The 14,357-nt window shown below is 45.4% G+C and overlaps 1 protein-coding gene across 1 annotated transcript in view; it reads right to left on the reverse strand.

Annotated features, from left to right (window-relative positions):
- The window catches only part of RRN3 (RRN3 homolog, RNA polymerase I transcription factor), a 69,329-nt gene that overhangs the window by 12,662 nt on the left and 42,310 nt on the right, over positions 1-14,357 (reverse strand). The window contains exons 2-7 of the mRNA XM_040441445.1: positions 13,406-13,501; positions 12,637-12,769; positions 3,714-3,844; positions 3,405-3,535; positions 2,187-2,371; positions 1,462-1,570 (exon numbers count right to left, since the gene is read on the reverse strand). Coding sequence (XP_040297379.1) covers positions 1,462-1,570; positions 2,187-2,371; positions 3,405-3,535; positions 3,714-3,844; positions 12,637-12,769; positions 13,406-13,501 — 785 coding nt within the window. The remainder of the gene's footprint in view (positions 1-1,461; positions 1,571-2,186; positions 2,372-3,404; positions 3,536-3,713; positions 3,845-12,636; positions 12,770-13,405; positions 13,502-14,357) is intronic.

Below are 14,357 nucleotides of genomic sequence, written 5' to 3' on the forward strand. Positions count from 1 at the left end.
ACAAATACCCCCCCTAGAGAGGCTGTACAGAAGCAATCCAGCGCTGTACAGCCTCACAGCAGGGCTGATCGAGGTCTCTGAGAGACCTCACACAGCTCCAGCACACTCCGGTCACGGCGGTCACATGACCGCCGGGCCGGAACAGGAAGCGCACAGCGCTTCCTGCTCTGCAGACACCGCGCTCGGTGAGCGCGGTGTCTGCAGCGTTCCGGAAGGCAGGGACACCTGGGCACTGTCCCTGCCTTGTCTTAGGGTTGCCCTGCTGTCACTGACAGCGGGCAACCCGATCAGCAGCTGCACGATTAGCGTGCAGCTGCTATTTCTGAAAGGACGTTCTAAAACGGGCTTTCAGAAATAGACGTCCACCCATAGGACGTTTATAGTCTATGGGCGTACGTAAAGCGGTTAAACAGTCCTCCTCATCATGCTGTTCACATTTTCACATCATGAGACCAAGACGACACTTAACAATTGATCAACAGTACCTCACCATCGTGAGGCTTCAAGCAGGATGCTCTCAGACTGAAGTGGCCACTGAGCTTAGAGTGTCACAGAGTGTCATCAGCAGGTTGCAACAGAGATACAGAGAGACTGGAAGAGTCACAGAAAGGCATAGAAGTGGACGTCCTTTGGCAACATCCCACACTAATGGCCGCTTCCTTGTGAACAATGCCCTGTGGAACTGAATGATGAATGCCACACAACTCCAGGCACATTTAAGGGAGGCGAGAGGCACCCAAGTGTCATGCCAAACCATTCAAAACCGCTTACATCAGCGTAGTCTGCGTACTAGACGACCCACAAGGGTACCTGACCACACCACCAGGCACAGGCTTCATCATCTTGCATGGGCCAGGGAGCTTCTACGCAGGGCGAGGGACCAGTGGCCCTCAGTGCTGTTCATTGATGAAAGTCGATTCATGCTGAGCAGAAATGATGGCCGCCAAAGATGTTGGAGACGTCAAAGAGAGCACTATGCATCAGCTACTGTTGTCACCAGGCGAGCCTTTGGTGGTGGTGGTACAGTGTGGGCAGGTGTGTCTAGTCAATACAGAACTGCCCTTTGTGAATGGTACAGTGACAAGCCCATACTACATGAATAACATAATCCAGTCATTGTGCCTCTGCATGAACAACACAGGCCTAATTTCATCTTCATGGATGATCCAGGTCACATCATTAGGGAACAGCATGAGACGTTGTTGTCAATCTGTAATTGATGCTCAAGGCCACAAGACAAGTTATTGAGACAGTGACGTTTTTGTGGGGGTGCACCCATCATTGTTGGCTTTGGTTTCAATAAATTAGTTGAGATGAGGAAATCACCATTGCTGCTTCTACTTTCATGATCTAATATCACTGTAGAGTGAACTTTTTACATTTTCCATCAATTTCACCCGAAAGCCAAATATCCCAAAATTTTTGTGAGTAGTGTATACATTTTTAAATAACCACACTTACCTTGTGATTGCAGCAAAGAAGTTAACTACTGAAGGAAGACAAATCTTCAGAGGGTTGAGCTGACACATTACAATTCTTTCAAAATTCAGACCTTGCAAGTAGGACAGACCTAGCAAAACACAGCACAGCATTAAACATGTAGCTTAGCAATGGATTTATTCCTCTACACAACATTTACCATACAAATCGCTTTTTCAGCATTTAAAAGGAGCCTCTGTCAGCAGCTGCCAGCATGTCATACGGTGGCATCACACACAGTGGAGGAGAGCTGCAGCCGGCAGGATGGAAAAGTAGTATCTCTTTCCGGCACAGAGCTCACTCCGCTGCCACCGATGGCTTCATATAGCACCGGACCACCAATGATTACCAGTGTGTCACAGAGGCAGGTGCCATTACACAGCGCTATTAGTCCTGTCAATCAAAGCTGACTGGGGAGTATAATGAATGATAGGGGTGTAGCTGTAGCGGTGCTCAAACACTGCAGCCTGCCCCTTGGTGCTCCAACTGCCGATTTGCATAAAGATAAAAAGTGCTCATTTCTCCACAACCGTGCAAGCTACAAAAGAAAGAATGGTATTGTTTTCTTTAGCATGATCAACCCTATCAGGCCGTATGCCTGGTTTAATAGGGTAGATCACGCTGACAGACACTCTTTAAAAAGCCAATGATATGACGATAGTATATCAATGTCTGATAAAATACATACGTTATAAATGGACACAAACCTTTGCGCAAGTTGCCTTCTAAAAGCTGCTTATGTCGGAAAATCAGAATATAGAAGACAGACTGGCAAGCAGCGTAGAAGGGCCCGTGGAAGGTAATGTCACAGAAAGCCCTGCTCCCAGCATCCTGATTATCTATGTAACCATGGATCCAGTTCACAAGGAGATCAAGGCAAGCCTTCACTGTCCTGTAAAACACACAGTCACTGGGTAAATATAGCACAGAGTGAGGCCTCAATTGATTTATCCTAATATTAGCAATTCAGGCAGAAGTGAATGGAGAGAGCCACACATGTGCAGCAGCTGCTTAGGGGACTCCTTTCTGGAGATAGATGTGGGGTCCTAGAGATGGGAATAATACTTTAAGGGGGCTTCCAGGAATTAATAGTGATGGCTATGAATATCAGATCTGCAAGGGTTGAATGCCCCGCGCCCCGGCACATCAGCTGTTCAGGAGTATCTCTGGCCTTGGAAATAGGCAGTGGAACTGCACAGCAGTGTAAACTGCATAGTGGACAGAGAGCAGCGCTGCAGTAGTCAGCATCATCTAATATACAATTGACAGAGCTGTGTAGTTCTGCCACTTATTTCAGGCGCTGGAGCTACAGCACGACAGATGATTTTCGGGGGGGGGGGGTGGGAGCAACACATCTGATATCGATGGCCTATACTGAGGGGAGATCATCAATATAAAAATCCTGAAAAACCCCTTTAGGCCAATTTCACACAAATGTATTCAGTTGAGGAAACACGTTCCGTGTGAGAGCTGTATTTCTATGACTCAACACTCCTCCGCTGACGTGAACTCATAGCATCATAATGGTCTATAATGCAGTGTGTGCCTGCCTGAGTAGAGTTTACTGAACTGTAGTCCAAAAATGCCCTGAGTACAGTTGAGTAGACCTGCAGTCAGGCAGGAACATACTGCATTAGAAATCGTTATGATACCGTGAGTTCATATCAAAGGGGGAGTGTTTAGTCCAGGAAATACCGCCCTCACGTGCAGCGTGTTTCCTGGACTGAATACACGCATGTGAAATTGGCCTTACGGTTTATTTAGTAGCAGACAGGCTTCACCTCTCTAAGTGAAATCACTGTAATCAACAACCCACAATATGAAGTTATAGCAAATACATAGCCCAACTAAAATGCACATCACACTATGTAATTTCCCAAAAATCTGCCACTTACTTCTTTATGGATTATAAACTGAATACTTACACCAAGGGAATACACTTTGCCCGAGCCAAGAAACTTCCAATATAACTTGCAGCAGTCTGTCTGATAATTGGAGCATGATTAGGATTTTGCAGCTTCTTCCAAAGATGTTCTAAAAATGCTTCTGCCAGACCCTGCATTCAATATCACACAATTATTTTTCACCCATATGTCATTAAGATGCCCTTAAAGTCAGTGTCCCCTATACAGCCCCCAGCAGCAGAGTTTTGGGGTTATTCTTGTGGCTCAAAAAGTCGCAACTCAGGAAAATGTACAATAATATTTTCAAAATTAGAAAGATAAAATACGCACCAGTTTGAAGCTGCAGATGTAAAAAATGATAAACTGGACATGACAGGAAGCATGGGTTGGTAAGATGAGCTTGTCAAATATGGCAAGAAGCTCTTTGTATAAATCCTTTGCTTTATTAAGTTGAAAGCTCCCTGCAAGACACAATCACCATCACAACATACATTATTCAGTCTACCGCTATACACAACTAAAAGTAATGCTTAAAACCAGAAGATATCGTGAACTCCGTTAGAGTATTTTTTCACACTGGCCATAGGAAACCATACTGATCTTGAGATCGAGCAGTCCTTAGTTTAGTGGTGGACACATGCTAGATTTCTGTAATGCTTGTGAATTTCAAACTAGTAGGACCACGATCAACTCTTCATTAAAAACTGAGAACCAGGACCTTCTGTGACTTTTCTTGTCTTCTTGCCGTTTCATAACAGACATTTCAGAAAAACCCATTAAGGCAGGAATACATTTTGGATTCCCTCTAGGTGGCAACCCTTTTATCCAATACCAGAGTGTTCATTTTAGGGCACTTGCACACGACCGTGTCCGTGAGCGGGCCACATGTCACGAAGCGGCATTAATCGCGCGCACGGGAGCACACAGCATCATAGATTACAATGATGCTGTGCATGTCGGGCCGCCCGCGGGACTATTGTCCCGCACTCATAAGATCATATGTCTCGGAGGGCATACGGTCATGTGCAAGGGCCCTTAAAGGGAGTCTGTTAAATGCATTATTGCTACTGAACCAAAACCAGCACTGTGCAGGGAACTTAAAGGGGTTGTCCCATGAAAAAATATTCTACAGTTTTCAAACCAGCACCTGGATCTAAATACTTGTGTAACTGCATGCAATTAAAAATTCAGTATAGCCACTGAGTTATTCAATAAAATGTATCTGTACAGTGCCACCTGCAGTTTGTTATTTTTCTTATTTCTTTGTACTGCTCACTGAGAAGGTGTCATGGTGGGGGGAAAACTCCACACCGTAAAATGTAGGTTGGCGGGATATGCCACTAGGCCTGGAAACGGGAATAAAGGGAGCAGGTCACCTTCTAACACATCCCTAAATCCTAGCCCTGACCTCCTAACTGTATGAGCGAACCCTAATGGTGGGAGGGCTCATACCTGGAACCTCGGGCCCAACTAACACTAGAGATCCCTGGTAATAATGTCAAGGCTAGAAGACTACCTGTTCATCCACGACACGGATGAACTGGAGTCTCCAGCAGGCCTAGCAACAAGGAAAGGGACAGACAGTAGCATAAACCAGATTGGCAGGTGAGCACCCAGCGCAAACAACACACACTGGAACAACAGCAATTACCTGCCACAACAACTGGATGAAACAACTGCTACTGACTAGTGGTTCCCCCTCCTGGATGGAAACCCTGGAGCCCACTTCCACAGGCAGGTGGTCAATGATATTCCCCCTCTGAGGAACCCAGGAGCCCCCTCACCGGAGGCACAACACACAGGGAAACGCCTTGCATACATGCTGGACGAAACAACACCAAAAGACCAGACATGAAACTACAAGACGTACTCCACACCCTGAACATAAACCCACACCAAACATCAACACAGATGGTAAGGTCCAGGATGGCAGCATAACTCCAGCTCCACAAGAGGCTGAAGTCCCACTAACTTCAGGCTCCAAGGCCAAGTACTATAAGAGCCCACACCCAGCTCCACCTTGCTCACACTTTAACCCTATACCCACCAGAATGGGAAGGGACAACAACCTTAAAGGGGAAGTGTATACACATGCTAAAAACTACACGCTTGCAACAAGCATGCACGGCTAAAGTGTCACGGTCCACTACCACCAGACCATGACACAGCCGTGACAGAAGGCCGCACATGATCGGTTTCATCCTTCAACTGCCACCTGAGTTGTGATAGGGAGAGCATGGACACACCCCCTGAGCTGTGATAGGGAGCGCATGGAAACGCCCCCTTAGCTGCAGCAGAGAAGACACTACCCTTGAGCTGTCCGATTGATATAAATCGAGCAGATCAATAAATGGGGAGATCTCTGGATCCATGTGAGGTACAGGGCTGGTTCTAGCTTTGTTAGAAAGAGATTGTCATGTACTATATGATGTCTGATTTCCATTTTTTTTTTTTTTTTTTTTACTCTTTTTATTAACATATTAGAAATAACTTCTCCTAGTGCGAGGCTGAATATTAATAAGATGCTTACAATGTGTATCTTTTTGGGGAGGGGTACTCGTCAAGGATGTCCATCATCTCCATTATTATTTGAAATTTATGTTGAGCCCCTTGCTGCTAGAGTTTAGGCAAGACCCTATGATTTAAGGCTTCGGGACATTGGGAACAGCAGATCGTATTTCCCTATATGCTGATAATGTTTTATTTTATATACAACATACTGATTCCACACTTCTGAGGGTTATTCGAGTTGTTAATTCCTTTGGTGAGGTTTCGGGTCTTGATATTAATTGGTCTAAAACTATTCTTATGCCCCTGGATAAATTACAACCCTTTACTGACGAGTTGTTTAGTAATCTGACGATTTCCAACTCATTTGAATACTTGGGTATCATTATCTCTGCTAAGATTCAAGACTTCCTACAGTTGAATTTGATCCCATTGATAACCAAACTGAGATCTAAAATAAAGATACGGCTCCGACTTCAGTTATCTAGAGCCGATAGAATATCTTTGGTGAAGATGGTGATATTGCCCCAATTATTGTATATCCTCAGGAATTCCCCAGTATGGATTGAAGATAAGTTTAAGTTGATGTCACGGAAGGTGAGGGAAGGGATGCAAACAAAACACAACAAAATTACACAAAACAGCAGGCTAGGCCCCCACAGCTAGGGAACAGGGAAAGGTCACCACCTGATAGTCCCTGAGCCTTTCCCTGACTGCTACCAACATGAACGATTCTCGATGGTAGACGTGTTCATGCACTCGAACCTAAGCCCTGCTGCACCTGATACAAACCCTCAGCTACGGAGCAGGAGAAAAGACAACCGGTTCATTGCACCATATGAAGGAACCTGTGTCTACCTAAGGCCTAGCCCGTACAAACTACAGAAGGGAAGGAAGGAGGACTTCTCTGAAGATGAACTGGGAGCAAGAGATCCACAAAACATCAGCAGCGAACTCCAGGAGAAACTATAAACCGCAAGGGCTATAGTGAGAAGCAGGTATAAATAGCATCACTAACAAACTAATGAGCAGAACCTGTGAGGGGGTGGGATCCTGCCCAAAGCCACAACAAAGAAATCTGTCAGATTTACGTGCAGCAAGTCTGACAGATCTTCTCAGATCACTCACAGGGCAGGGCGTGACAGTTGATTGAGAGAATTATGAATGACCTACTCTGGGGGAGGAAGCGAGTTAGGCTTAAATTGGAGCATTTTTTATAAGCCGATAGAATAGGGAGGATTAAACCTAACTATTTCAAAGGCTATTTTATGGCATCACAGCTATGGTTGTACCATGAATGGGAGAAAAGTCCACTATGTACAACTTTGGTGAAGAGGTCGCCAAATGATAATATTTTTACCCTACTGGAATCTGGTCAATTAATTAATCTCCAACAGGACTATATGGTTGCTGCGCAGCTACTTATTAAGTCCTGGAGTACTATCAGAGATTGGTTTGGGATAAAGGAATCTTTGTTGTACGCCCCTCTGGCATAATCATCATTTACAGGCCCTAGACCATGGGTGTCAAACATGCGGCCCGAGGGCCGCATGCGGCCCGCAATGAATATCTTTGCGGCCCGGCAGTCTAGTATCTCTGAACATGAGCGCGCTGCTATCGGCGCGCTCATGTTCTCTCAGCAGCACGGGGAGAAGGAAGCTGTCCTCCCCCCCCCTGTGCTGCTGCCGCTGCCACCAATGAGAAGAGAGGGGGGGAGGAGGGGCGGGCGCACTGCGCCACCAATGAGGAGAGAGGGGCGGAGGAGGGGCGGGCGCACTGAGCCACCAATGATAGGACTATTCCCATTTCCCACACAGAGCGGCGCCCAGCGATGTCTCAGCACTCACCATTAGTCCTGGGCGCCGCTCCGTTCGCCTGCAGTGCCCCATTACTGTCTCCTCTCCTGCTCCACATGCTGCTGATTACTATCGGAGCGATGGGAGGAGACATCAGCTTCACTAGTGGGCGTTCCTTCTCCCTGCGCTGCGATTGGACAGCGCTACAGCCAGGAAGAAGGAACGCCCACTAGTGAAGCTGATGTCTCCTCCCATCGCTCCGATAGTAATCAGCAGCATGTGGAGCAGGAGAGGAGACAGTAATGGAGCACTGCAGGCGAACGGAGCGGCGCCCAGGACTAATGGTGAGTGCTGAGACATCGCTGGGCGCCGCTCTGTGTGGCCTGATAGTGAAAGTCAGTCTTTAACACAATACAGGAGGTGGGTGCCGGCAGCAGAATCGCATTGCCGGCACCCTGCCGCTGACAGGGAGCTGCGATCAGAGGCAGTTAACCCCTTAGGTGCCGCACCTGAGGGGTTAACTGCTGATCTGCCAGTACCAGCCTCCTGTATAAAGGGGTAATTTATCATTGGTGGTGCAGTGTGCCCCCCCCCCTCAACCCCCCATCCCATTAAAATCATTGGTGGCACAGTGCGCCAGCCCCTCTCAACCCCCCCCAGTATTAAAATCATTGGTGGCAGTGGCCACAGGGACCTCTCCCCTCCCCCTCATTGGTGGTGCAGTGGCAGCTTCTGATCGGAGCCCCAGCTGTGTAAGCCTGGGGCTCCGATCAGTTACCATGGCAGCCAGGACGCTACAGAAGCCCTGGTTGCCATGGTAACATCCCTGATGCTGTGTGCACAAGGCACAGAGCAGCAGGGACAGTGTGAAGTCCTATTCACCCTAATAGAGCTGAATAGGACAAGGGATGAAAGATCCCAGGTTCTCGCCCCTAAGGCTACTTTCACACTTGCGTTCAGAGCGGATCCGTCTGAGACGGATCCGCTCATATAATGCAGACGGTGGATCCGTTCAGAACGGATCCGTCTGCATTATATTGTAAAAAAAAAATTTTTTTTTTTTTGATGCGGCCCACAAACTAAAATTTTGTTTTTTTGGCCCATGTTAGCCTTTGAGTTTGACATGCTTGCCCTAGACGAACTGGTTGGGGATCAGTATTGGCAAAAGAATAACATTCGGTATCTTACACAGGTGGTTTGAAATGGTTACGATATATCCTTTCTTTTTTGGAGTTAGCACAAAGAGAAAATATTCCTGACTTATCTTTGTTTCGGTATTTTCAGTTACGTTCTTTGATATTGATACTTCCACATTTTTGCATGATTTGATAGTAAAACCGGCACAGAGGGTTAAGATTTCTCAGTGTTATAAATATTTACTTAAAGCATAATTTATTGATTCGCAGTCCCCTGGGCAAAAAGCCTGGAGAAGGGATTGCCCAATGATTCAATCGGCTGATTGGGATAATATATTGGGGAATGTGGCATTAGTTTCTCATAATTTTAATCATACACTGGCTCAATTTAATATTTTACACAGAATTTATATTACACCTTTTTGGCTTAATAAATGGGGTTTGAGAAACACTTCCAATTGTCCACGGTGTAATACACCTGAGGCTGATCATCAACATATGTTTTGGACCTGTATAGAATTAGAAGAATACTGGAGGGCAATACACAACTATACCATTCAAAAATTGAAAGTGGCGATCCCATTTATGGTGGAGTGCTGGATTTTGATTGCACGGGCTTGGTTTTCATCTAATGCTCCAAGTATTGATATATGGCTAAATCTCGTTAACAAGATTAGACTTTATGAAAAAAATGTTATATAAACAAAGAAACGCTGGGGATAAATAGTTTAAGATATGGGGCGAATGGAAATCTTAATGAGTCCTGCCTCAAGCCTTGTTGTCGGCGGGGATGGGAGACTCATCGCAGAGGGGGGCGGGGGGGGGGTTGGTAGGGATTCTGGGGAGTAAGATTTAAGTAATAAGAAAATGGAAATGATTATTTTGATGTTTTATGTTGTATGGAAATATTATTCCTTAATAAATAAAAAAATTATTTAAAAAAAAGTTCTTCATTCACCCACTGCACTGCTGCGAACCCCTTATTGCTGTAGCCGAAGTTGAACTGTACAATATATTCAGGTGGCCCCACCAAACCATGGATCCTTGAGCCGATGATAAAGCTTGTCGCAGTCTCGAGGCGGAGTACACGGTGTGGGGTGAACTACACCACAGACACCAGACTTTGTCAAATTTTTAAACACCCACACTATATATGGTAGGATCTGATTCATCTGTAATTTCCACATGGACAGGTTCGGTGTATTGGGGCTGTACCATCTTAAAGCAATGCATTTACGTGCCATAAATAGTGACTCCCTCAGAAATATTGTCATATAGTGATCCCAGTTATCTTCCATCAGTATTCCCAGCAGGCAAATTTCAGGAGTGCAAGTCACTTGAAGCAGCAGTAGATCGGAAAAAAAGGAAGGACCTCCTTCCAGAATGCAGCAATCGGGCTGCATCTCCACACCATGTCCACAAAGTCCGCCTCTAGGTCCCCACACCTTGGGCATGCTGTGGATGGTGCTCTACCCATTCTATATAGTCTAGTTGGTGTAAGATATGTCTGATGAGTGACGTACAGTTGAATCATTTTGTTAATGACTGCTGGTGATACCTGTAAATGTGATTCTAATAAAGCCGTTATGGATTCTTCTGTGAGTGTGGGTATCAATCCTTTCCATTTATCCAAGACTGAGGGGATTGGCACTGACCTTCGCTTGTACTAAGTGTGAATAAATGACAGTCCTCTGGGGTCCTGGGTTTTAACCACTCCTATGAGTGGGTACTTAGAAATCGTGAAGCTATTGTTTGGAAATTTACTCTGTATAGCTGATCTAAGTTGTAGGTATGAAAAGAAGTGGGTACGGGGGATCTTATATTTCGGTGAAAGTGTCTCAAACGTCATCAACACTCCCTGATCATGTCTATCTCCAAGGGTTCTGACCCCTGCCAGTTGCCATCTGTCTTCTCCTATGACCACTTGCATCTGCGGTAGCGACTGATTGACCCACAGAGGTATGTCAGAGACCACCTCCGTAAATTGGGACAGTGACTTGGCCTCCTTCCAGACCATTTGAGCCAATTTGTGCAGTGGCAATAATGATTTCTGGAATTTGGGGGGCATTTCCAAAACTGACAAAGTGTAGCAGTTTAGGTAATGTTTTAGAAAGTACTCCGAGATGGGCAGGTCCCCGGTTGTGTACCAGGCACTGATGAGTCTCAGCTGGCCTGCTAGGTAATAAATATCATAATCTGGTAACACCATACCTCCCTCTGCCTTAGGACGTTTTAGTGTAACTAAGCTAAGTTTGGCTCGGGATCTGCCCCAAATAAAAGGTTCTGGTCAAAGAATCTATTTCTTTAAACACTGATTTGGGTACATGTACCTCTGCATGCTGAAGCGCATAAAGGACCTTGGAGAGTATAATCATTTTAATTAGGTTAATGCGTCCAGCTACCGAAATAGGCAGTGTCTTCCAACTTTGAAACTTACTCTGTATGTGGTTAGTTAAGGGGAAGAAGTTAAGTGAGAGGGCCTGAGAATGTCTTTTAGTGATATGGGAAGGACCTGTCCATTCTGCCCTACACAATGGCATGTAGACCGATTTCTCCCAGTTGATTCTTAAGCCCGAGAATTCCCCAAATTCATTTATCAAAGCCCCTGCATTGCGAAGGGATGCATCAGGCGAGGACAAATATAGGATCATATCATCCGCATATAGTCCTACACGGACCTCTCTTTCTCCTATGGTCACTCCATTTATATTGTCGCTACTCCTCACCCTGATTGCCAGTGTCTCAACCGCCAAGGCAAACAGGAGTGGCGACAAGGGGCAGCCCTGTCTTGTTCCTCTATGTAGGGGAAAACTTTCTGATAATTCTCCATTTATCAGAAGTCTGCTTACTGGGCCGCTATACAGGATAGTGATCCATCTGAGGAACTGCGGACCAAATCCAAAACCTCGCAGGCAACCAATTAGGTAAGCCCATTCTATAGAGTCAAATGCCTTGGCGGCGCCTAATGAGGCCAGGGCCCAATCCGCATTCAGGGAATAACCCATGTGTAACCACTTGAACCCGTCTGATATTCTCAGTTGTGGACTTCCCTGGCATAAAACCAGTCTGGTCCTGGTGAAGGAGTGTCAGAATTACCTGATTAGGGCGAGTGGCCAAGATTCTATGCTGTGGGTCTATATGAACTGCATTCTAGTGGTTCTTTATCAGGTTTGAGTAAAAGTATTATAGTGGCCTCCATTAATAAATCGGGCAAGCGCCCCGTCTCCAGGGCCGAGCGGAGGGTGGTCAACAATTGAGGGGCCAACTCCTCCAAATACTTGGCATACACTTCTTTGGGGAGCCCGTCTGGGCCGGGAGATTTCCCATTATTAAGATCCGAAATGGCCTGCATTATTTCTTCCAGGGAAATTGGTTGGTCCAATTGGGTACATTGTAATAGACTAAGATTAGGGAGGGACATACTTTCCAAATAAGTGGCTCTCTCTGTTTCAGATGCTATTGCTTTCGTAGTAATAAAGTATCTGACATACTCCCATTTAACAGCAGGGATAATAATTTTGATCTTTTCAGGACTGCACTTACCCTTCAAGTTGTCGTGGCATTAGCGAGCAATGAGCTAACCATACTAACTACTAATATTGTAATTACTCCAAAGTCTCACAAGATGAACAGGCCACGCTGGGCACTAAGCAGGTAATCACGAAAAAGCCGCACAAGTCACAAATTGCATGTGAGGAAAAGAGGCCATCAACATAGTAAGTTCCATTATAAGTAAGGAATAAAATAAAAGGAGACGCTGGCTCGGTTCAGCATTAACATGTCTTGTGGACCATCATCAGTTACATAACTCACCATTTTGGAAGCAGATGTCTTTGATATAACGGAAGAGAACAGATAATCCTAAGTCTAAGCTTTCAGCAGCAGGAAGAGCCATTGTTTCGCTGACAATATTTGCACTCTTTTGCTGCAGGTCTTCGTCTTCATCCTGCAAGATTATTAAGTACACGATAAAAAAAAGAAGCTACTGCAAACAGCTGTGTGTTCGGCCTGGTGCTTCATGCTATAAAAACCTAAGACGGCCATAGACAGAGACCTTAGATGGTTGGACAATCAGTCGGCAGTGTTGGGGGCAGTCCACGCCGCTGCTATGGGGCCCGCGGTGAGGGACAACCCACTGCTGAACTCCTTCTCTATAAAACCATAGTATTCTCCTGCAGCCACCACTAGGGGGAGCTAAAGGCAGCTACTTTTACAATATACAGTGTGACGGCAGACAGGAAAACAAGAGCTGTATGGGGCGGATTTATCAATGTATGTATTGTCAGGTGTCTGGAGTACATACATTGAGAAAAAGTGCATAAAGTGTCTGTTCTACAAGAAGTTTTTTGTTTTATTCAAAAATTCCTCCATAAATGTGGCAGACGTATCACACAGGGAGACAGTCCTTATGATATATGTGTATGCCCCTGCCTGCTGTGGGGGATACAGATCTTAAAGACACAAAGACATTAGATTGCAGACAGATTCTGTAGAAACTGGCTGGATCTCCTAACTGAATTGTAATGTCAGCAAGTGGTCAGCTCTAGGTCTGAACAGAACCTGGATTTGCAGAGCATTTTACCATGTTAAATAGTGCTTCTTCTGCAGCACCTATATCCTTAGTCGCAGCCCACGCACTTTCTTCTGCATCCTCTATATCATGGCGAGAGGCATTCACCTAAAACAAAGAAAAATCATTCAAATGTAAAATGATAATGTAAGGGGCATTTTATTCTGACAAGGGCGAGTCCAAAAAAGAAATTAAGATTTACATTTTGCCAGAAATCCACGTTCCATGCAGAATTGTGCCGCACATTTCTCCCACCATCATGATGGGCTATGATGCAGAGATATTGTGCCCTTTGTCTTTAAAGGGGTTGTCCGTGCTACAGATATTGATTGAGCCATCATTGTAGCGGCGGTGCAGTGTAATTGCAGCTTCCTCTCCCATTCACGCGGATGGGCCAAACAACTGTAATTACACTGCACCACTGCTACAAGGGAGATGGCATGAAGGGAAAAACCGAAGAGGACGTAGCGGCCCCATAAACAAGCTGGTGAGACACCTGCTGATCTTATTCTGACGATAGGTCATCAATATCTGACGAACAACCCCTTTAATATATATATACACACACACACATACATACATACATACATTTCCTCTTCGGTGACCACTATTTTTTATATAAATTCTTCTTTATTCACTAGAAAAGCTTTTAAAAACAACTGCCAAAAAAAAACCAAAAAAACTTTTTCGACTGAATGTATGCTCAGTTAAAGAGGTATTGTGGTTATAACCATTAGATTAAAGTTAGATTAGACCAAAGGGGATTCCACCGCTGGGACCTCCATAGACCTGCAAATGGAGCGGATGGTCAAGCATACACTGTGCTGCTCCATCCGTACCCTGTTGAACTCCAGAAGTGGAGACCCCTTTAAATGACAGCAGCCTGAGGATACATAGTTGGTCATGATGTTTGCTACTAGCAGAACAGAGAATGGAATAGGAAATGACAAAACGTGTATTCAGA

Source organism: Bufo bufo, chromosome 7, assembly GCF_905171765.1.
Source record: "Bufo bufo chromosome 7, aBufBuf1.1, whole genome shotgun sequence".
NCBI lineage: Eukaryota > Metazoa > Chordata > Amphibia > Anura > Bufonidae > Bufo > Bufo bufo.